The sequence below is a fragment of the Convolutriloba macropyga genome, chromosome 6, assembly GCF_964194025.1.
Source record: "Convolutriloba macropyga chromosome 6, txConMacr16.3, whole genome shotgun sequence".
Lineage (NCBI taxonomy): Eukaryota > Metazoa > Xenacoelomorpha > Acoela > Convolutidae > Convolutriloba > Convolutriloba macropyga.
Genome location: NC_134473.1, coordinates 34,500,421 through 34,524,323, shown reverse-complemented (window position 1 = coordinate 34,524,323; position 23,903 = coordinate 34,500,421). Strand labels below are relative to the sequence as shown.

At 33.9% G+C, this 23,903-nt stretch overlaps 1 protein-coding gene across 1 annotated transcript in view; it reads right to left on the bottom strand.

Moving 5' to 3' along the window:
* The window catches only part of LOC142341300 (uncharacterized), a 146,057-nt gene that overhangs the window by 23,564 nt on the left and 98,590 nt on the right, over nucleotides 1-23,903 (bottom strand). The window contains exons 24-27 of the mRNA XM_075392222.1: nucleotides 22,749-23,087; nucleotides 21,691-21,922; nucleotides 20,714-20,808; nucleotides 14,539-14,687 (exon numbers count right to left, since the gene is read on the bottom strand). Coding sequence (XP_075248337.1) covers nucleotides 14,539-14,687; nucleotides 20,714-20,808; nucleotides 21,691-21,922; nucleotides 22,749-23,087 — 815 coding nt within the window. The remainder of the gene's footprint in view (nucleotides 1-14,538; nucleotides 14,688-20,713; nucleotides 20,809-21,690; nucleotides 21,923-22,748; nucleotides 23,088-23,903) is intronic.

The window sequence follows — 23,903 nt, the reverse complement described above, 5'->3', positions numbered from 1 at the left end:
AGGGTCTCGGAGATGGCCAGAAAGCGTGGCAACTTCTCCAGCAACGCTTCAGAAGTGACGAGACAACCACAGTCATCAGTCTGATGAGGCAGTTGGCCAGACTGCAACTTCGAGAGGACAAAGCCATCCACCAGTACTTCATCAGAGCGCAAGAACTGGTCACCTGATTGCATCATGCTGGTGAGGAGCTTTCTGAGACGCTGTTTAATGCAATGGTATTGAACGGCCTTCCACAACGATACGAGCACTTTGTGGTGCAGGAGAGCTTCAATCCTGCAGAGAACTGTGTGGAACTTAGGAAGCGTCTCACCAACTTTGAGGAGAGCCGCAGACAGAGAAATGATGTGAAGGAGGATCAGCACGTTGCCATGTCAGCAAAGAATGCCTCTCATCAAATTGGTATACACTCTTCATTAAAATCACATCCTAGGAAGACTTTTTCTAAGCCTAGTAGTTCCAAAGGCCCTAGATTGTGTTTTGTATGTAACAAACCTGGACATTTAGCAGCTAGTTGTTACAAAAAAGACAACGCTGTATGTAGTATATGCAAGGCTAAAGGCCACCTAGCAAGTGCATGTAAACATCAACAAAAAATCCTCATAAAGGCTTAGCATCTCGTTTAAGCACTGACAGCTCATTTGAAGTTTCAGAAACTGATTTAGTAGTAGATTCAAGCAGTACTAATCACATGATGATAGATAAAACTTGGTTTAAAGATTATCAAAAACTAGCAACCACAGTTAACAATCCAAATGGAGGGAAACCAAAAGTTGAAGGAATAGGACATGTAGATGTGGAAGCACGAGACACTAAAGGTGTGCTACATAAGTTGACTTTTGAAAAAGTTCTGCATGTACCAGAGTACAAAACAAACTTAATTTCAGTTTCAAGTATAGTTCAAAAGCAACACGAATTATTTCACACAAAATCTAAGTCAGTGCTAAAACTCAGAAGCAAAGAAAGCTTCATACTGATAAGAATAGTCAAATTGTTCTTCTTACCATACAAAAAAGAAAATAAGCACCACTATTCAAACTTAAGTGGGGGCACGTGTCAAGCAAAACTTTGGCACAAAAGACTTGGACATTTGAACTTTAGAGATGTAGCAAATACAACAGACAAAGCTTCCCAAGCTTCAGATTTTTGTGAAACTTGTGCTTTGCGAAAAATTTCGAAAAAGCTTGTTCCAAAAGTGAGCGATAACAAAGCAACTCAAAAACTAGAAAGAGTTTACTCTGACGTTATTGGACCAGTTAGTCCATCAAGTATAGGTGGCAACCGATATGCAATTAGTTTCATAGACGAATTCAGTGGCTACACAGTAGTAAAATTTATGAAATACAAAACGCAGGCGTTGCAAACTTTCAAAGAGTATGTTTCACAATATGGCCGACCAAAAATTTTTAGAACTGATAATGGAACAGAATACAAAAACAAAGCCTTTAAAAAATTTTGCATAAGCAAAGAAATAGCTCGTGAGTTCACAGTTCCTGAAACACCCGAGCAAAATGGTGTTGCAGAACGTTTTAATAGAACAGTAGTAGAGGCTGCAAGATGCCTTCTAATAGACTCAAAATTGCCAAAAAGCTATTGGGTTCGAGCAGTAGATACAGCATGTTATGCTAGAAATTTAGTTGTCATAGACAAAAATACAAAAACAGCCTTTGAAAAATTTTTTGGCAGAAAACCGAGAAGCGACCATCTAAAAGGTCCATATATATTTAGATGGTTGCTTCTCGGTTTTTTGTTGTGTAGCGGAAGGACCATCTGTATTTGGTTGTGTAGCCTATTCAAAAAATCGTGATGCCAGTAAGAAATCAAAGTTAAATCCAAAAGCAACAAAGTGCCTGTTCATTGGTTACTCTGATAACACAACAGCTTATTTGTTGCAAATCATAAAAACTAGGCAAATTTTCACTTCTAGAAACGTTAGGTTCAATGAAAACAATCTACCAGGTTTTCATAATGAAACCGAAGATATAGAAGAAAGCTTTCTATATCTAGACTTAGACGAAGTAAGAGAAGAACATCAGGATACAAGCACCTCAAGTGAGTTAAGTTCAGAGGTTGAGTTAACTGAAACCGAGAGCGTTCAAGAAAGTGAAAATAATACAGAAACTGAAGTTGATCAAGAAATTAAAGAAGAAAAACCCAGTCCCAGCTTCAAACCAAAATCCAAAATTAATGTATAGTTTAATCCAAATGTCGCAGTCAAAAGCATAAAAAATAAGCCTTCAAAATTCCATTACCTGTCAAAATTTTGCAAGAAAAAAAAGTAAAACCAACCACACGACTGCAAATGATAGGTAAACTAGGTCAAAGAGCAATTCCTTCAGGAGACCAAAAGACTTTCCAACTTTGGTCAGAGTACGATGAAATGAAAAGATTGAGAAAGGAAGCAGATCAAGATAGAGAACTTGAGCGAAGTGATAGGTCTAGAGCGCCTCCGGAACGTTTTGTTAAAAGCTATTCTCATGCTGTTCAAAGCACATTAACAAAAAATTTCATCGAGCCTGAAAATTTCGAAAACGCTATTAATTCGGAACAAAAAGACAAATGGCTTGAAGCAATGAAAACAGAGATAGAAAGTTTAAATGAAACAGAAACTTGGGACTTAGCTCCAAAAGAGAAAGGACAAAATTTTATTCCTGGCCGTTGGGTGTAAAAAATAAAACATGATTCAAATGGAAATATCGATAAGTTTAAAGCTGGTTATGTAGCAAAAGATTTTAAACAATTTGAGGGAATTGAATATTCGGATACCTTTGCTCACACAAGCAAACCTGAAACCTTTAAAATTCTGCTAGCTTTATCAGCTATCGAAAACTTCTTTTTAAAACAAATGGATGTAAAAGCAGCTTATTTGCATCCTAAAATAGACGAAAAAGTCTATATAGAGCAACCAAAAGGTTTTGAAAAGTTAGACAGCGATGGCAACAAATTAGATTGTAAGCTTAAAAAATCAATATATGGTCTGAAGCAAGCAGCCAAAAATTGGTACCAGGATATCAGGATCTTTCAAATTATCTAATTCAGCGAGGCTTTGAGAGAAATAAGCACGATTACTGTCTTTTTCTAAAAAACAAAGAAAATGACAAACTTTAGATTCTAACCTGGGTTGATGACTTAGTCATAGAAGGAAACAGTCAAAACGAGATCGACAAATTGAAAAGTTCACTAGAATCAAAGTTCAAAGTGGACGACCGAGGAGATCTTGAATGGTTTCTCGGAATGCGAATTCTGAAAACAGAAAAAGGAATAACTTTAGATCAGGAAAAATACAATCAAAACATTTTAGAAAAGTTCAACATGCAAGACGGCAAACCAAGCAAAACGCCATCAGAAAATAGCCTAAAACTTGAAGTAGCTCAGGAAAATTCAGTAAGAGTAGATTCACATGAGTTTAGAAGTCTAGTAGGTTCATTACTTTACCTAGCTAAGCAAACTAGACCAGATATCATGTGGATCACAAATGTCTAATCACGCTTCTTGAATGACCCAACTGTTGAGCATTTCAATGCTGGCAGGCGTGTGTTGAGATACCTACAACATACTAAATCTCTTAGACTCTTTTTCCCATCAACCAGCGACAGCACTATAGTTGGCGAAACAGATGCAGACTGGAGTGGAGACGTTAATGATAGACGATGGACCACAGGATACTATTTCAAGCTGGGAAACATTGGGGGACCTGTCAGTTGGCAGGTCAAGAAGCAACTGACAGTGTCAATCTCATCTTGTGAGGCAGAATACCAGGGCTTAGCTGCCGCGGTGCAAGAAGCCATGTTCTTGCGTGGTCTTCTCAGAGAACTGGGGTACGAACAGTTTGAGCCCACAACCATTGGAGAGGACAACCATAGTTGCATAAAGCTTGCAACTAACCCGGTGCCTCACAAACTATCACAGCACATCGACACGAAATATCATTTCATCCGAGAACGAGTTGATGACAACTCAATCAAATTGATCTACATTCCAACAGATGAAATGGCAGCAGATTTTCTGACAAAATCTTTGCCACAGCAGAAAGTAGAACAACATCGAGAACAACTATTGGGCGAGTCCAGATTCTTACCTAGCGGCAACAATCTGAGTGGGGGTATTGGAGCGCAGAAAAGAACTTAGAAAATATCTTAGAGCTTAGAAACTTAGCTTATGTTGATAAACTCAGAAAGAAAACAAACTTACCAGATTTATAACAACAACTGCAGCTCGCAACTTAGAAAATGAATGTAAATCAGTTTAGATCTGTATGTTTGTCAAATATTGATATTTATCTACTAATATTGAATAGGAAATGCAACTTTGTGAACCATCTCAAGTGAAGTAAATTTTGCATGTAATAATGAAATGACGCCCACTCATACGCCTCAAAATCGCCTGATACATTAACCTTTTAACAAATGTACACTGTAAGTGTTATATTTATCTTTTAGACTATATATACGACCGATTTTTGCTAAAATCTTCACAATTATCTTCTCTTTTGAATCTCCTAAAAATAATTCTTATTCTCTCAAATATCTTTTGAGCTTTAACAGCTTTAATCTCTAACGCGCCAAAACTCGTCCCGCCTCATCGATGTTGTTGCGCTACAGTGTTCGTAACCCTGCTAACACACAAAAAACTGGCAACTTTGAAATTTAGCCTAGCCAATCAAATGCTATTTAAGTTCAATAATTCTTGAAAAAATTCAACGGAGCACCGTAGAAACTGAACAGATTTCATCACAATAATTGGAAAATACTATCGTATTGAACACTTTCAGAAAAAATTAAAAACACTTGATTCTTGTAGAAAAAAGAATTATAAGGTCACAATGGCAATGTCATAGTTGCAAGATAATGACCCGCATCTTTCTTATGATTCGACATTCTCTAAAACAGTTTTCAATAACCCTTTCAGTTCCATTTTCACGCAAAGTTGAATTGAACTTTTCAATTTTGCAGATATTTGTCTTCCTTTTTGTAGTCCGATGACGTACACTGAATATTTACAGGTCTCAATTGCTTTATATGGAGATATCATTTTATTGATTTCAATTGTTATCTAATGAGAAGAATCATTTTGAATTTAATTGTTTGAAAAAAAACATGTTTTTGAGTTTCGCACCTCTTTTCTCTTTTTTGGCGACCTGTTACCCAGTCGATCCAGGACAGGTCCCATATCTTTTCCAATGAAGCATATGTGAATTTGTTTTGTTTTGATTTGTTCTGATGCGAGTTTCTTTTTTATCATTTTTTTAAATAGAGACACATAGAGTTTTAATATAGAGTTTGGGTGGTAATTAATGTTTGTTTTCGATTTTTCTTATTGCCTTTTCTGGTACTCATATTAACAACAACTTTTATCGGCCCACTAAATTGGCATTATTTTTGTCCATTTGTGTTTCTTAGAAAAATATGTATGTTTTCGAAAGTGTTCTTTCTCTTCATCAATTGAAAACCAATTAAGTCAAAAAGTGAACGAGGAGGTCGGAACATTGTGCGTACGCACATTTCCGAGCCTCCTTGTTTTAAATTAAAATCTTAAGACAGAATTGGGATGTTTGAACAAAGTGTCGGTTTTTCTTAATCACTTGCGACTATTGGCTTGTTTTTCTAAAATCAGTACGAGTTTTTTTTTTATCTTGAAGGTTTTTACAGAGTTTTTTTAATTATTTTTTCTAGGTGGTTTTTGAATTGTCTATTACTAGTCATTTTCAGGTGGTCTAATTGTTTTTGATTTGTAAGAAAGTTTTTCGAATTGCAGCTCAGAATTGTCTGCTGGCGCTTTTGTTGTTCACTCGTTATTCCTTCTTTAACTGCCTTTTTTGCTGCTTTAATGTGCTTGACGTCTGATCTTAGGCAACAGCTACTTTCAATCTAATTTTCTTGATAAATTTGTGATCTTAAATGAAATACGTCTTATATATCTGATTATATATCTCTAATTGAAATCTTATATAAATGACACCTTACAATTTGTTTTTAACCTAGCAGCAGCCTGGTTATTGTACAGCATTTGCTATATACAGATTCTAAAGACGCCGCTGATATATTTGACGGAATTTTGAACTTGTCGGAATTTTAAATCCATGAAATTGTCACTAAAAGCATCAATTACGTTCAACTGCCCAAAAATTCGAAACCAATGGAACCTTCAATTAATGATAAAATCTGAAAAGAAACATATTACTTTATAGTGTACAGTTTAAAAAAAAACTGAAACATTTCATTAATCCAATTAACAAAACCAGGAAAAAAAACGGTTGAAAGTAAAAGCGGTATAAAGACTATAATAGAGCTTACTGGAAACGGGTTGTGCCCTATCTTAACAAAGACTAAGTTACAAATCGACAGAAAGGGTTTAAAAATGGCAAAGCTCAGAACTACAAATATATTTTAGAAAAAAAATGTGTTTTAAAAGTCATGAGTGACACAATATTTCACTAAAGAGAGATGGAATAGGTTACAACACCCGAGGAAACCATATAAGCCTATCATTAATGAAACCAAGTCACGATCTACAAAACATTAGTAAATACAGCCAAAGCCAAACTTCACAAAGAGTTTAAGGACACCATCGGGTTCAAGGCACAACATTTATCATACGCTATCTGCAGGAAATGTAAATCATCACTTGCTTCTCATCTGAATACAAACGGGTCTTCCTTTTAAAAAAGACTCTGGAAAAATGACAACAAAAAAACCCCAAAAATAGAACACCATAGAAATCTAGAATATTTTTATGAAATTAAATGGGCGAAGCCATCAGTCAAAACATATTACTAAAAAAGAAAAACTGTTGGACAAATGCATTTGAGCCTTCTTATTAGTGAGATAGAAATACATGGTGGCAAAAATGAGAGCAAAATGGAGACAATTAGAAAATCTTTTTTTAAAACTTAATATGAAAGTCATTAAAACAAATGGCTTAAACTCAAATCTTTAAATAGCTTCAATTAAGAGTTCTTGGAAAGCAATTGAGACATATAATTATAAGGTAAAATATACTTTTTAACTGCAATCAAATATACATAGAGGCACAGATTCAGTTGACGGAGTTGCTGATGGAGCACTTAATACGCTTAAAATAGCTTTTGTGGTTAAAAATAGCTTGATTAAAAAGCGATAAATTCACAGTTTTGTTTCACAGGAAATCAAAAGGCTAACTCTGTTTTGATCTACATGCCTTATTATTAGGAGCCTTCACAATAAAACTGCATTTTATTGTCTTGAAAAGATTTCTGACCTCACGTGATCTTAACCTTATTCAATTGGAGAGAGACGTATTTGACTAAAGATCGCAAATTTATCAAATAAATCAGATTTGAAGTAGCTTTTGCCTTAAGATCAGACGTCAAGCACATTAAAGCAGCAAAAACGCAGTTAAAGAAGGAAAAAGGAGTGAACAACAAAAGCGCCAGCAGACAATGCTGAGCTGCAATTCGAAGAACTTTCTTAAAAATCAAAAAGAGTTAGACCACCTGAAAATGACTAGTAATAGAGAATTCAAAAACCACATAGAAAAAATAATAAAAAACTCTGTAAAAACCTTCAAGATAAAAAAACTCGTACTGATTTTAGAAAAACAAGCCAATAGTCGGAAGTGATTAAGAAAAACCGACACTTTGTTCAAACTTCCCAATTCTGTCTTAAGATTTTAATTTAAAACAAGGAGGCTCGGTAATGTGCGTACGCACAATGTTCCGACACCGCACGTCCACATTCCTGACCTAATTGGTTATCAAATGATGAAGACAGAGAACACTTTCAAAAACATACTTATTTTTCTAAAAAACACAAATGGATAAAAATAATGCCAAGATAGTGGGCCGATGAAAATGTTTTTAATAGGACTAATAGAAAAGAGGATAATAAAAATTAAAAACAAACATTAATTACGACCAAAACTCTATATTAAAACTCTATATGTTTCTATTTTTAAAAAAAAGATAACCTGATGAATCTCGCATCACAATAAATCTAAAAAAAAACAAATTCATCTATGCTTCATTAGAAAAGATATGGGACCTGGCCTCGATCGACTGGGTAAGAGGTAGACAAAAAAGAGCAAAGAAGGGCTGAAATTCAAAAACATGTTTCTGTTTTGAAAACAATTAGTTTCAAAGTGATTCTTATCCTTAGATTTTAATTGAGAGAGACGTATTTGACTAAAGATCGCAAATTTATCAAATAAATCAGATTGGAAGTAGCTTTTGCCTTAAGATCAGACGTCAAGCACATTAAAGCAGCAAAAACGCAGTTAGAGAAGGAACAAGGAGTGAACAACAAAAGCGCCAGCAGACAATGCTGAGCTGCAATTCGAAGAACTTTCTTAAAAATCAAAAAGAGTTAGACCACCTGAAAATGACTAGTAATAGACAATTCAAAAACCACCTAGAAAAAATAATAAAAAACTCTGTAAAAACCTTCAAGATAAAAAAACTCGTACTGATTTTAGAAAAACAAGCCAATAGTCAGAAGTGATCAAGAAAAACCGACACTTTGTTCAAACTTCCCAATTCTGTCTTAAGATTTTAATTTAAAACAAGGAGGCTCGGTAATGTGCGTACGCACAATGTTCCGACACCGCTCGTCCACATTCCTGACCTAATTGGTTATCAAATGATGAAGACAGAGAACACTTTCAAAAACATACTTATTTTTCTAAAAAACACAAATGGATAAAAATAATGCCAAGATAGTGGGCCGATGAAAATGTTTTTAATAGGACTAATAGAAAAGAGGATAATAAAAATTAAAAACAAACATTAATTACGACCAAAACTCTATATTAAAACTCTATATGTTTCTATTTTTAAAAAAAGATAACCTGATGAATCTCGCATCACAATAAATCTAAACAAAACAAATTCATCTATGCTTCATTAGAAAAGATATGGGACCTGGCCTCGATCGACTGGGTAAGAGGTAGACAAAAAAGAGCAAAGAAGGGGCGAAACTCGAAAACATGTTTTTTTTTGAAAACAATTAATTCCAAAGTGATTCTTTTCATTAGATTTTAATTGAAACCGATAAAATGATCATTTATATCTCGATAATAAGCAATTGACACCTGTCATTATTCAGTGTACGTCATCAGAATACAAAAAAAAGACAAATACCGGCAAAATTGAAACCTTCAATTCAACTTTGCGCAAAAATGGCAGTGAAGTTTTAAATCAATAAACTTGTCACTAAAAGCATTAAATACGTTCAGTTGCGCAAAAATTCGAAACCAATGGGACCTATAATTATTGTTATAATTTGAAAAGAAACAAATTACTTTATAATGTACAGTTTTATAAAAAAAATCTGAAACATTAAAATAATCTAATTAACAAAACCGGGAAACAAAACGGTTGAAATTAAAAGCGGTATAAAGACTATAATAGAGCTTACTGGAAACGGGTTGTGACCTATCTTAACACAGACTAAGTTACAAATCGACAGAAAGGGTTTAAAAAAGGGCAACGCTCAGAACTCCAAATATATTTTCGACAAAAATGTATTTTAAAGGTCATGAGGGACACAATATTTCACTAAAAAGAGATGGATTAGGTTACAACACCCGAGGAAACCATTTAAGCCTATCACTAATGAAACCAAGTCAAGATCTACAAAACAGCAGCAAATACAGACAAAGCCAAATTTCACAAAGAGTTTAACGACACGAGCGTGTTCAAGGCACAACATTTATCATACGTTATCTGCAGGAAATGTAAGTCATCACTTGCTTCTCATCTGAATATTAACGGGTCTTCTTATAAAAAAGACTCTGGAAAAATGACAACAAAAAACCCCAAAAATAGAACAACATAGAAATCTGGAATATTTTTATGAAATTAAATGGTCGAAGCCATCAGTCAAAACATATAACTAAAAAAGAAAAACTGTTGGACAAATGCATTTGAGACTTCTTATTAGTGAGATTGATTTACAAGGTGAAGAAAACGAGAGCGAAAAGGAGGCAATTTGAAAATCTTTTTTAAAACTTAATATGAAAGTCATTAAAACAAATGGCATAAACTGAAACGTTTAAATAGCTTCAATTAAGAGTTCTTGGAAAGCAATTGAGACATATAATTATAAGGTAAAATATACTTTTTAACTGCAATCATATATATATATATATATATATATATATATATATATATATATATATATATATATATATATATAGAGGCACAGATTCAGTTGACGGAGTTGCTGATGGAGCACTTAATACGCTTAAAATAGCTTTTGTGGTTAAAGTAGCTTGATTAAAAAGCGGTAAATTCACAGTTTTGTTTCACCAGAAATCAAAAGGTTTACTCAAATTCGGTCGACAGGCCTTATTATTAACAGCCTACATAATAAAACTGCACTTTATTGACATAAAAAGGTTTGTGACCTCACGTGACCATGACATTATTCAATTGGAGAGAGACGTATTACATTTAAGATCGCAAATTTATCAGGAAAATCAGATTGAAAGTAGCTGTTGCCTTAAGATCAGACGTCAAGCACATTAAAGCAGCAGAAAAGCAGTTAAAGTAGGAAAAGCGAGTGAACAACAAAAGCACCAGCAGAAAATTCTCAGCTGCAATTCGAAGAACTTTCGTACAACTCAAAAAGAACTAGACCACCTGAAAATGACTAGTAATAGTCAATTCAAGTACCGCCTAAAAAATAATAAAAAACGCTGTAGAATCATTCAACATAAAAAACTTGTACTGATTTTAGAAAAACAAGACAATAATCGCAAGTGATTAGGAAAAGCCGACATTTTGTTCAAACATCCCATTTCTGACATAGGATTTTAATTTAAAACAAGGAGGCTCGGTAATGTGCGTACGCACAAGGTTCCAACCCCGCTCTTTCACATTCTTGACTTAATTGTTTATCAAATGATAAAGAGAGAGAACACTTTCAAAAACATACATATTTCTCTAAAAAACACAAATTTTTGTGAAAATAAGAAACGAAAAAAAAATTGGAAACTCGTAGTATCAAAACGAAGAAACCATAAGTTAAACATAAAATCATTACAGACATTAAATAATAACTCACATGAAACTGGATACCACTTGTTTTTACTGAGACAGAAGTTCAGAGAAATAAGATGAAATAGTGACAAAGTAATAAGAGACATTAGGTATCAACTGAAAGCATTGTCTTGGTTCAATTATAGCTCTTGAAAAAGACAATTGGATATTTGGTTGGCTAGAATAAGTCATTGGACTGAAAAAAATTTACAAATGAAAGTAAACATAAAACATAAGACGTTCAAAAGAAACCATAATATATGCTCGTTGGGCCTCTTTTTGTACATAGTATTTGTGAATAGTTCTGCTCTGATTTTAAACTTTTGTTAGTTTTTTTCATATATTGTTAAAATGCGGAAAAAAATTTGAAAAAAGTCCGCACCCATTAAAATCTAAAGTTTTTTTCCGTAAGGGTTTATGTTGAGATCAACATCAGCCCTGAATTTTGCTGCGCGCCCAAAGAAATTAAAATTATTCAAATAGTTGCTAAAAAGGTCATTTCTTAAACAAATTCTTTTCGGTATATCAAAATTAAATGAATTTTCTGTAATTAAGGAGTTTAATTTTGCAAAAAAACTGGCAAAGTTATAGTTCCAGCAGACTCCAACATTGGGAGTACAACTAGTTCTCTTTTTGAGCCCACGAAGATTATGACTGCAGCGTTAAGGTGTCTACCTCAGGCAAATTTAAAAAAAAGTGGCCTAAAAACATAATTGGTCCCATGAAAAAAGTCTGAATTTTGAGAAATTTAGCAAAAATTCAAGAAATTCTAGCCAAAAACCTTAGATCGAACAATTCAGCAACCTTTCTCTGTCTCTAAACATAAGACCAATCCCACTACCGTTAACAATTTTAACATATCTTGATGAAAATTTGGTGAAAAATACGAAAATTATGAAAAAACGGAATATCGTTTTCTCTTCACAAAATGTTAAAACTCAAAAACACCCTGTAAAAAGCAAAAATCAAAAAATCATTTTAATTCCATATTCTACGCTGTACGGGATTTACAATGGTATCATTCAGTACTCTCTACGAATGATTATAGCAATCGGCCAAAATTGACAGAACAAGAAAATAAACCGACAAATGTCGGAAGAATTGCTCTTGAACGACAGGCGAGGCACTTTAATTCATGGTCTTTAGTCTAGATCAATTTCTCGGATCTATTCTGTTTTAGCCCCCCAGCTTAGTGAACATAAATTTTTTTGAACCCCAGGCGCACGTGCTATTTTCTTACATAGTAACGTGTGTTATAACATTATATAAATTGTAACTGGGGGTCATAAAAACACGGGGGGCCGAAACAGAATAGATCCTATTTTTCTTTATGGATGGAAAAAATTTCTCTCCCACTGGGATTCGAACCACTGACCTCTCAATACATGGCCACCGGCACCAACCACTGCGCTACGATTTTATATTAGCAATTTCGGAGCACTAGAAATCACTCAAAAATGATGAAGGAAAGCGTGAAAAGGTAGCTTGAGAAGTCAAAGAATGTTTTAGAAGAATAGCGCAAAATTGTCAGGCAAAAATTTGCATAAATAAGACACACACGTTTACAACATTTCCTATGAACTTCGTTCAATAGCAATCAGAAACCCATTTGAGTATATAGTTCCTTCCACCACTTAAGTGGGTCGAAAACATTAGAGTGAGCATTAGAGTGAGCAAGAGTCAATGACTCACTTTAATTTGGGTGAACAAAAGCTTAAAGAGCGAACGAAAGCATAAATTTTTTATGATCCCCAGACGCACGTGCTATTTTTTTACATAGTAACGTGCAGTATAACATTATATAAATTGTAACTAGGAGTCATAAAAAACACTGGGTGCCGAAACAGAATAGATGCAATTTTTCTTTATGGATGCAAAAAATTTCTCTCCCAGCGGGATTCGAACCACTGACCTCTCAATCCATGATCACCGGCACCAAACACTGCACCGATTTTATATTAGCAATTTCCGAGCACCAGAAATCACTCAAAAATGATGAACGAAAGCGTGAAAAGGTAACTTGAGAAGACAAATAATGTTTTAGAAGAAAAGCGCAAAATTGTCAAGCGAAAAATTTGCATAAATAAGACACACACGTTTACAATAATTGCTATGAACTTCGTTCAAGAGCAATTAAAAACCCATTTGAGTATATAGTTCTTTCCACCGCTTAAGTGGGTCGGAACCACTAGAGTGAGCTTTTAAAGTGAGCGAGAGTGAACGACTCGCTTTGCTGTACAAAATATTTCATCGTTATAGAAATTAGCATTTGATATTGATTTCGAAATTTAGAATATGTAAACTTACAAAAAACGTATCCGGAAAACTCCAGAAAAAACTACAAGTTAAACATCAAATAGACCGCCGTCACAAAATTAGAAAAAAAACTATATAATATTAGTATTTAAACATAAATTGGCAGAAAAATAAAATGAGAAAAGCAAAATCTTGTATCATTTTGTTGGAAACTCTTTTCCAATTTTCAACTGCAGAAAAAATTAATTTGAGCAGACCAGATAAAAAAATTAGTTCTCGTTCACAAACAATTTAAACAAAAGGTGCGGAGGATAACAAAAACAATAATTTTCGAGCAAACCGAGGTAAAGGAAAAAAAACAAAATAAAATCAATATTTTGTTTTTTTTTAAAAAAAAACAAAACAAAATTAAAAACAAAACAAAACAGACACACACACCAAAAACATCTGAAACAGAAAAGGCAATAAAAGAAAAATCTGTGCAAAGAATTAAAAGGTTTCTCATTCCTGGCAGTGAAAACCAGTATGTCAAACATAAATGACTTCTTTTAATAACAACAACAATTCAATAGCCCTAGAAACCATTTGAAGGCAAAAATGCGCAAAAAATAAGAAATAGGCAGAAAACTTCAAATTCCAACAAAAGGCTAAAAATGACTTACTTTAAGCACTTGTTTCGCAAACATTTCGCAAACTAAAACTTGATACCATTCAAATCCTAGGGATCCCTAAAAATGCCAAATAAAAAACTGTCACCATAAATTTTGTATACTGTATGGTTACAGAAGCCATTTAAAATCATCTACGAAGAGAAAATTACAAAAATAGCTCAGAAAAGCATATAAAATTACTATATTTACTATATACACTGTTAAAATGACCAAAAGCGCACCCAATAGTACATTTAATTTTTAAGCTGTCTGACAAATCCGGTATCTAAAACAAGTAGAGCTAAAAAACCAGAAAAATGCTTTGGGAAAGCCTCACGTTATAAAAAAAAAAATCGTCAATTGACAGAAGCGCAGTAATATGCAGCTCCAATCACTTACGCGGGCAATTCTTAGCTTACGCGAATTTTATATCCCTATTTTACTTCATTTATTGCTGTGGCCACTATGTGTTATATACCCTGTAATGGTTAGATTATCTCTTAGCCGGTTATAAACACTATTATCAAAGCAAAAATAAACACAGGGAATTGAGACAACAAAACCTGTGTTTGAAGATTAAACGGAAACAGCTGGTATTGATAAAGTGAGGTGTGTATTGACCTTTGTTTCCTCTCCAGTGCATGAGTCGTCTGGCCTGAAAATGATATCCAGGTCAGCAAAAGTGCCATTCTGTGCACCCAACCCACTGACATTGACCTGAGTGGCACTCACAGCGCTGATTGTGAAGTTGGTCAATCCCTCAGACGGCTCTGAACACATGTGGGTTAAGAAAACCAGGAAAAACGGAACACAGAACCTATACTGTACCCCTACAGACTCCCAATACAGACTACAGATTCCACCCCTCTCACTCCCAATATCGTTTTATACAATAACAAACTGTTTATTACTAAAACATACACCTCAAACTGCAGTCAACAGCAGTCAAGGATTTTCATAAACCCGAATGAGGTTGAAAGAACAAAAAAATGAACAAAAGTTGATTTTTGTACCCAAACACTTTCAAAAAAGCAAACCATTTCGTTATTTATTGGTGACCAACTCAATTTCCTTAATGAGAAGATAGTATCAATATCATCAGTATCAATATCATCATGAGCCAATATCAATATCATCATGCATTAGAGATAAACTAAGGCCTATAAGAACAAAGTTCAAGTAGCTGGCATCAAAAATTGGTTTCATAGGCTTATCCCGTTTTATTTTTTTGATTTCGCTTTCCGATACTGACTCTATTGATTCTAGATCATTTTGCTGAGCAACTGCTGCTGCAGTTAGAGCAAAATAAGAGAAAAGTGCAAACAACCTAGAGAAGTCCAAAAAATTTGGGGGATATATATAGAGGATACGTCCAGAATTGCAATTAAAAGAATCGACCAAATTAAAAAAAACTATGAAACTCCATAAAAGAATATCTTCTGATAGGTAAAAAAACTTATACCAAGACATACACCAAAATATACATAACTCCGCAAAAATCTGAAAAACATTTCATTAGACAGCAACCACAATCTTTTCAGAAAATCACAGAGACCAAGTAAAAAGACAACGCAGACGACATTTCACAAAAATCAAAGTCATTAGAACAAGCAGCTAAAACATGATAATATCAACAACTACTGCATAACGTATCGATCGAATGCATAAATCAACTTCAAGAATAATAGTTCAGATACCACATAACAAAAGTAAAGACAGACTATGCTTCCATGGCGGGCAAACGAGACCTGTCATTAAAGAGACTAGCGACATAATAACAAAAGCATTTTCAAAACAGGCCAAATTCCTAAGAAATTCTCCCATTTTTTGAAAAATTTTTACTAAATCAATCAGTAGATATGAATAGGTGTGACAAAATAGGTTCAATTACGATTAATTAGAGAGCCGAGTAGACCTGTCATTTAGACTAAGTGGCAGAAAAACAAACTAAACAAAACCTTGAAAAATCAGAAAATCAAAAAGTTATTCCAATACATATTTTGTAACAGTCATGAAGTTGACTGTTAGATATGAAAACACACAATGAAATACAATCAAATAGGAATCATTGGAGAATAATGATACCTGACTTTAATGAGACTACCAAATGAAAGCGAAAAATCCGAAAAATTACTAATGTTTTTGAAGTGCTACAGAAGGCATGAAAACCTATCCATTGCAAATGAAAGCACTAGATCAGATCTAATATACCTAATTAGAGAGCCAATGAGACCCGTCATTATTGACTATAAATGAAAGAATAACCAAAAAAATACAAAATAAACGAAATGAAAAAACAACCACGATTTTTTGAAAACAAATTGCGTCAAAGTCGTAAACCATTAGATATGAATTAAAACCTTCAAATGTATTCAAATCTCAGCTGCCAAAAACAAGACAAAGTGACAAAAAATTTTTAAAAAATAAAAACCGAAAACGCTAACATTTATTTTTTCAAAAAGGGTAGTGTCAAAGTCACTAAATCGGTTATACTTCATTTGAATCAAATAACCATGCCTCATAATGAGACTAATTAACAAAACAACAAAACGAACTAAAAAATAGAAAAGTCCAAAAAGTAACTGAGAGTTCATGAAAGCAAATAAAGTCAAAAATTAAAAAAAAACTTTAGTTGCCTTTTGAGGTGTTTAAACAAGAGCAAATAAGTATTATTAGAACACACGTCTCACCTTTTAAAAAAGATTGTGCAGAATAAAGACGTCAAATTTCCGCAAGTGAAAAAAAACGATTCGCTCTCAAAACCAAGAGTCTGTTTAAAAACCAATTTTTCACTTCATATTACAAAGCAATTTGTGATCTTTTCCATTTGCGCTTCCATTTGCGCTCCCGGTACGTTATGCATCGCCCAGTTACAGTGCACGCGCCATTATATAGTAAAACATTGTGTAAAAATAGTACGTGCTAATGGGGGTTTGAAAAAACATAATTACACTAAGCGGGGGGACAGAAACGTGAAAAATCCGAATTTTTAAAAAGTATTTTCGCCATATAACGACTCTGTTTTCGCTCCTATTACAGGTCCAGCGCGATTAAATTGCCTATTCCGTTTCGACTTCCCATTGACGGGAAAAGATTTGAAAAATTGTGCACACATGAAAAAAAGGGCAGCGCACCAATACATTTCAAATTCTTTTACTTATAAGAAAAATAGGGCCGCTATAACAGCTGGCTGAAAAGATGTGAGAAAATGAGGGCCGTGGCTATCGATAAGTACCATTCAGGTGGTTTATTTACCGGTTTCATATAGGTTTCATTTAGATTCTTTCTTTCAATATTCAAAGCGTAGTAACAATCCAGATCATCTCGTCTTCATACTGTAGTTAGAAAGAAAGGTTCAGAAGGGTTCTTCTGCCCCCCCACTCACATAATCAGGTTGGTTTTGATCATTCAAAAGCTATCTTGCGGTTATCATTTTTTCTTTTTATTTTCGGGTTTTCATTCAGATCTTTAGTAACTCCTGATACTTACTCTCTGCTATATGTTTACCTTTTGAAAATTTATTACATTATGAGCCAGCGCACTGCCATTAATTATTAGTGCGCTCAATTCTCGAATTTGACGACTAATTACAAAGACACTGTCTATACCCTAATTGTTCCGACCCCTCTTGAGGGGGGAGGAACTATATACTCAAATGGGTTTTTTTTTTTTGTTCAGTCAATTTTGGCCGATCGATATATTCATCGTAGAGAGTTGAGACTAGTATCATTAAAAAGCTTGTCCAGCGTAGAATATGGAATTAAAAAGTTTTTTTTTGATTTTCGTTTTTGACAGGGAGATATCGAGGTTTAAACTTTCGAGAAAATAGAGTGAATTCCGTTGGTTTCATTCACCTTTTTTCGGAATTTTTGACTAAAATTTCGCCAATTTTGATAGAATTTAATAAAATTTTTCAAGAAAATATTGTTGATTTTACCTTTAAAGACAAAATATATTGTTGGCTATTTTCATTGATTTTTTTGTCACAAATTCCGGCTAAATATAGCACAAAATCCAGACTTTTTCATCAAAAACAGCACGAAATAAGTTTCTTTAGTCCACTCTGATTAAATTTGCAGGAAGTGCACACTCAAAAATCACTAGCTTAATCTTTGTAAACTGAAAAGGGGGCTTATTACACTTCAACTTCCGATGAGAGTGCTCTGTAAATAAAACTTTGCCGTTTTTTGCTAACTTTATTCGTTGATTATCAAAGATGCAGCATTTATTTTTGATTTTTTAACTAACAAAATATCTATATCAATGACATTCCAATCATTAAATATTCCTAATGGACAATCCGCATTAGCAGGACTAGCTCTGTACCAATTTTGAGGCGTTACAATCCAAAAATAATTCGGATTGTCGTCAGTCGGTTTTTTATAAAAAAAATCGATCTTTTTCATATTAATTAAATAACAGTACATTTCACATCAAAGCTCACTAGTGATAGGTCCTAATGGCTTCCTAATTAACTTGAAAATAATTTATCTAGGTGATTGCTTGAAAGCTTATAGTCGTTTTGACTTTTAAAATATTTGATTTTTAAACAAAAATGGCTTATTGAACTTTGCCTCCATTTTTCTCTTAATTTGGTCAACTTGAGCTTAGTGTCAGCAATCAAAGAGTGCTCCTTCTTTCTACTGAATTGAAATTTAGTCTATTTTGCGGTTTTACGCCTTAAGTTATGGTGATCTGGCTTTGATACTACTAGATTTCACAATTTTTTTTTTTAGTTTTTAGGTTTTTGCCAATTTTTCATGTTTTCTTTTTTTGTCCAATTATCACGTTATTATCAGTTCATATATCACATTTTTCGCGTTCAAAATAACGCAAAATTGATAATATTTAAATCCTTGAAGATATAGATTGTGGTTCTTTACCGCTTCGACAGTACTTTCTCGAAGAATTTGATTGAATTTTTTTAAATTTTGTCTTCAACTGTAGTTTTTTATTTGTCTTTTTTACTTAGTCGTATTTAATTTCCTGTACAATGACCCGGTCTGATTAGTTTTTTCTGGAAAAGTAGATAAGCCGATGTTCTGATATTAGAAGATAGATAATGGCTTTCATTACTTTGAAAACAATTGTTTTCCAAAATGAAAAAACAAACATTTCAATTTCCTACTTTTGCTCCTTTTTTTGTCTGTTTGTTAACTGGTCTCATTAATTAAAGGTTAAAGATGACATTATTTTTTCGAAGGAAATTGACAAAAGTGATTGGTGTCACAAAATCTAATATTTTTAAAGAATTCGGTATGACTTTACTGGCTTCGACACCAGTTTTTCACAAAAAAGTAAATTAATTTTCGATTTTTGTGATATTTGACGTTCTTTTTGTAGACGTAAGACTTCTTCTGGATAATTCCAGGTCTTTAGGGCTTCCATTGGAAGAATAAACGAACCTTTTCATTCTTTTCATTTTGTAATTAATGGCTTTCATGTCTTTGGAAAAAAAATTTTTTCGATATAAACAAGTTTTACATAATCTTGCTTTTTTTTGGTCTAATATTTACCTAGTTTCATTAATGAGAGGTCGCATAATACATTTCAGGGGAAGGTGTCGAAAGAAATTGGTGTCTATAAATCTAATGTTTTAAGAGAATTCGTTACTTTACTGGCTTCCACACGGGTTTTTTTCAAAAAAAAGTAAACGAGTTTTTAATTTTTGTCATATTTGTTGTTCTTTTTGCAGACGTAAGACCTATTCTTGATAATTGCAGGTCTCAGGGCTTACTTTCGAAGAATGGACGAATCTATTCAAATTTTTGATTTTGTTATTAATGGTTTTTGAAAATAAATTTTTTCGAAAAAAAACAAGTATTACATAATTTTGATTTTTTCCTTTTTTGTATATTTTTTGCTTATTTTCACTTATGAGCGGCCAAAAATACATTATCGGTGTTCGATGAAGATGCAATTGAACATATTTTGGGGGCCAAAGTATGGCTTTACGGCTTCCAAATCATTTTCTGGCAAGTTTTAATTGATTTTTAGTTTGTTGTCCATTTGTTGTTCTTTTTGTAACTGCATAAAAAATTGAATACCAAGAGTTTTCAATTCTCTTTTATAGAAATATTTGTAATTGTAAACCTATGGGATACTTTAGTTGATTCCTAATGGTTTTCATTACTTTGAAATTAATTGTTTTTTTAAAAAAAACTCAGCGAATTTTCTAACTTTAAAGTTTGCTCTTTTTTGTCTAACTGTTACAAAACTTTATTATGAACTAGTGAATAACATTTTTTTTCTGGTGAATTACAAGTTACTTTGTTTATCTTCAGTTTTATCTGACACTATTTTGACATTGTTATTAAGTTTTGTTTTTAACACGGACATAATTTTTTTGATGTAATTAATGTTTGTTGTTGTTGTTTGATTTTGAGGTTCGTCTTCGCTCGCTTTCTTAATATCGGCATATCTCATCAATCTAATGCATCATTTTTTTCTCCACTGAGTTATTTGCTTTGGAGGCTATATTTTCGTTCATACACCAGTTTTTTTTAAAAATATTTGAATTTTTTGTGTTTTTCCTTCTGTTCCTCATTTGGTAGACAATTATGCCAAAATTGTGGATGAGCGGGGTCGGAACCTTATGTGCGATCGCACATTACCGAGCCGCCTTGTTAGTTCAATTGTTCCTCTGTCTACATATCCAACACGCTGAGCCCTTTTTACATGTATTAAGGACGTTTTGTGGAATAAAAGAGGTGAATTGGACCAAATAGTCTATTATAATTAGTAGGCGCGCTGATAAGCCTAAGGAATGGGAGGACAAGTACGGAATTGAACTAACTTGCACATCCATCGACAGACGAGGTAAATGTCGGTTCTGAGGTGGCACTTTTCGAGTCTGGAGTTAAACAGGAGGCGGTGTATGACAACTTGTACCTTTAAAAAAACAAAAAGAGACCAATACATTATAATTTTTTATGCTTTTTTAAGATAAAAAACAGTGTTTTTTAATCTGAAAAGTACAAGGAGTCATTCTGCATAATTTACTCAAATTAAAGGGGGCAATAACTCAAAAATCAGGCAAAAGCACCTGAACGATTTACTTGAAATTTCACCCGTGGTCAAAGATATTTTTAGGTAAGTTGTGCTTTCAGAGAACGTTGTTTTCAGATTTTGATTTGTTTTGGGGGGTTTTAAGTTGTTTGGTAAATTCCAGGTAAACGTACAGGACGACTTCTTGAACTTGAGATATAAATAACCGAAACTTCAGGTAAATTCAAGTGGCAAGCAGGAGTACCAAATCAAGTAAATTTACCACTATTTGCAGGTACTTTTTTTTTGTTTCAAAACGTTCGATTTGTTAAGAAAAATTATAGAAAACCAGTACTCCTCATCCAGCCGTCAAACCAAACCAACCCCAATATAGCAATGCTCATTTTGCGTGTTATATAGACTGCTTGTATTGAAGAAGAAGATTTATTAATCCCTCTCATGCATATTAACAATACACTGGCAAAAACAACAATATTTACAGATGGGAGGGACAAACAACGAGTCACTGCGAACTTCTTTTCAGTTTGCCCAGACGAAGCATCAAAAGGGGTCTTTTTTCACATCTTTGGTATCTACTACCGATAAGATCTCGGAATAGGTCGGGTCTGGGATAAGAATTTTGGTATTAACACCAAAAATAAGGGATACCTAAGGTTTTAGGGTGAAAACTGAGCGGGGTGAAATGATAGAGGATAGCGAAATGAAACATGGGGGTTAAATAAACCAGGGTGAAGAGAAGTAGAACCAAGAAAAGCAATTAGACACCTGCAACCAGGTTCCAATCCAAACACCTCTTCTTCACCACCAGGAGCCACATTATCTTTGGTGACGTTCGCTGTGCTTGTACATGCCACTCCATTCTCGTCATCCTGAGGCAGGAATGTGAAGTCGTAGAAATCGGCACTTCCCCCGGCCGATACTCCGAAAGAGGAGACCTTGAGAGCTCCTACGTTGTCGCTCAAGTTCAGAACGTAGTCGCTCTTAGGAGCCACAGGAGCTGAAACATTATACGATACCTCAATGGTGGTGATATTGGTTATTCAGTCGGGTTGATAACCGAACTGTGATTATGCTCCGTTATCTCACATTGAAAATCTTTAATCTAACCCTGTTGTAATAACAAGTTGTACAACTTATTGGTGAAGTAAATGGTTAACACCTCATGAGTACTAAAAAAGGTCAAACCGTGGCAGAGCAGTGTTTTTGGGACCCTATTTTAACTCGCACTAATGATAAATGGATCAAAATTGCACTGAATCCACCATTAGCCTGCTTGCAGTTTTATAGAGAAATCTAGCAGCATCAGCAGCACTCTAGCATATAGGAGATGCCAAAGGTGACAAATTAGTCTATTAATAAATTCTCTCTTATTTATTTACAGATTTATCAGCAATTGAAACCCTATATCACTTCAAGTTGTAGAACTTCAATCTCTTCGACCTTAATTCAATTGGCAATCTTCAAACAAGTTTTATTTAGCACAAGCAAATTAAAAATTCATTCAGGGGATTATAATTTTGATTTACAATGGGTACAATACTTATATCGTTTTAATAATTTTACAATAAGGTACAATCATATTCATAGATCATCTCTATAATCCATTTTTGTTTCATTCCACAAAAATAAAATTAACTTTTAAACGCTCTTAAGTTACTTTTCAGGTGATAAATTTCGTGTTTTAAGACCAAATAACTAATTAAAATCTCATTGAAAAGTTCTCGTTGTGCTTGTGGTATTCTTTTCCCATTCACCTTCATTCCAAATTTCGTTTTTATTGCGGATGTTAAACAGTTTAAACTGATTTCAAATTTGAAGCATACCTGTGCAAACATACATGTCAGTCGACGTTGAGGTACCTTCACAAGTGGGAACAATTGGGGCGGAAAAATTCTGGAACACCTTAATGGTGAAAACAGTTCCCTCAATTATGAAACCAGTAATTGTCAAACTCTCGTTAGCAGCGACAGCTCCCGAGGTTGAGATTGCATCGTTTCCCACGCCGACTCCAATTGCTGTAGATTCGACGTCGTACAGACCTTTGATGACAGTTCCGTTGGTTGATATGACCATGTCATTAGTCGGAGAGCCAGTTCCCGAAAGTATAACTGTGTCGGTGGTAGCCGTGAAACTGATATTTGTGGTGTCGACCGGGAAAGGCTCTGAAACAATTTCACATTTTAATTTTTTTTTTAATTGCATGACTATCTTAGGGGATGCAAATTTTTGCAACCCGCATGTGAACGAGCTAAAAACATAGCCGACAGACTGCCAAATTAGCTGCGAAACAGATGAATGTCGAGTAGACTAAAGATAGTCAGCACCCGTCGAATTCGATGGGTTATCTTCCAAAATCTTGCAAGATAACCATTCATTACCATTTTCAGTTACATCTAAACTAGCATGCATCAAATCTACTTCTATTCATGAAGACAGAAAGATTAGGGCTTAATAATTTGTATATAGTTAGGAATTTTTAAAATCGAGAAAAACTTTTCCGAGAGCTGGTATGATAGAAATTGCTCGATATTTATTCGTGTTGGTTGTTTCTCCCGTTTTGTGTATAGGAATTACTTTGCTTATTTAAGAATTGCAGGAAATTTTCCAGAAAGACAACACTGATTTACCAACATTGCAATCCAATCACAGATGGAAGGATTTCGTTATTTCAGTATGAATTTACAGTGTTCAACAATATCTGCAATTTTCTTCTCTTTCAGACTGGCAATAACATTGAAAATTTCAACTGCATTGCAATCCTCTAGATATAAGTTGAAGTCAATGCTGGGAAATTCATTGCGATAAACCTTTTCGAAGTCTTTTGACAACATTTTTCTAATCTGACAGCATTTTTCTAAAATTGTCCGCCAAAATTGTCTGACAATCCAAAATTTTTTTCTCAATATTTCTTCAATTGATTTCGTTGATCACGCTGAAATTTTTAAAAGTTTTTATAGCTCGAGCAATTCAACTATTGA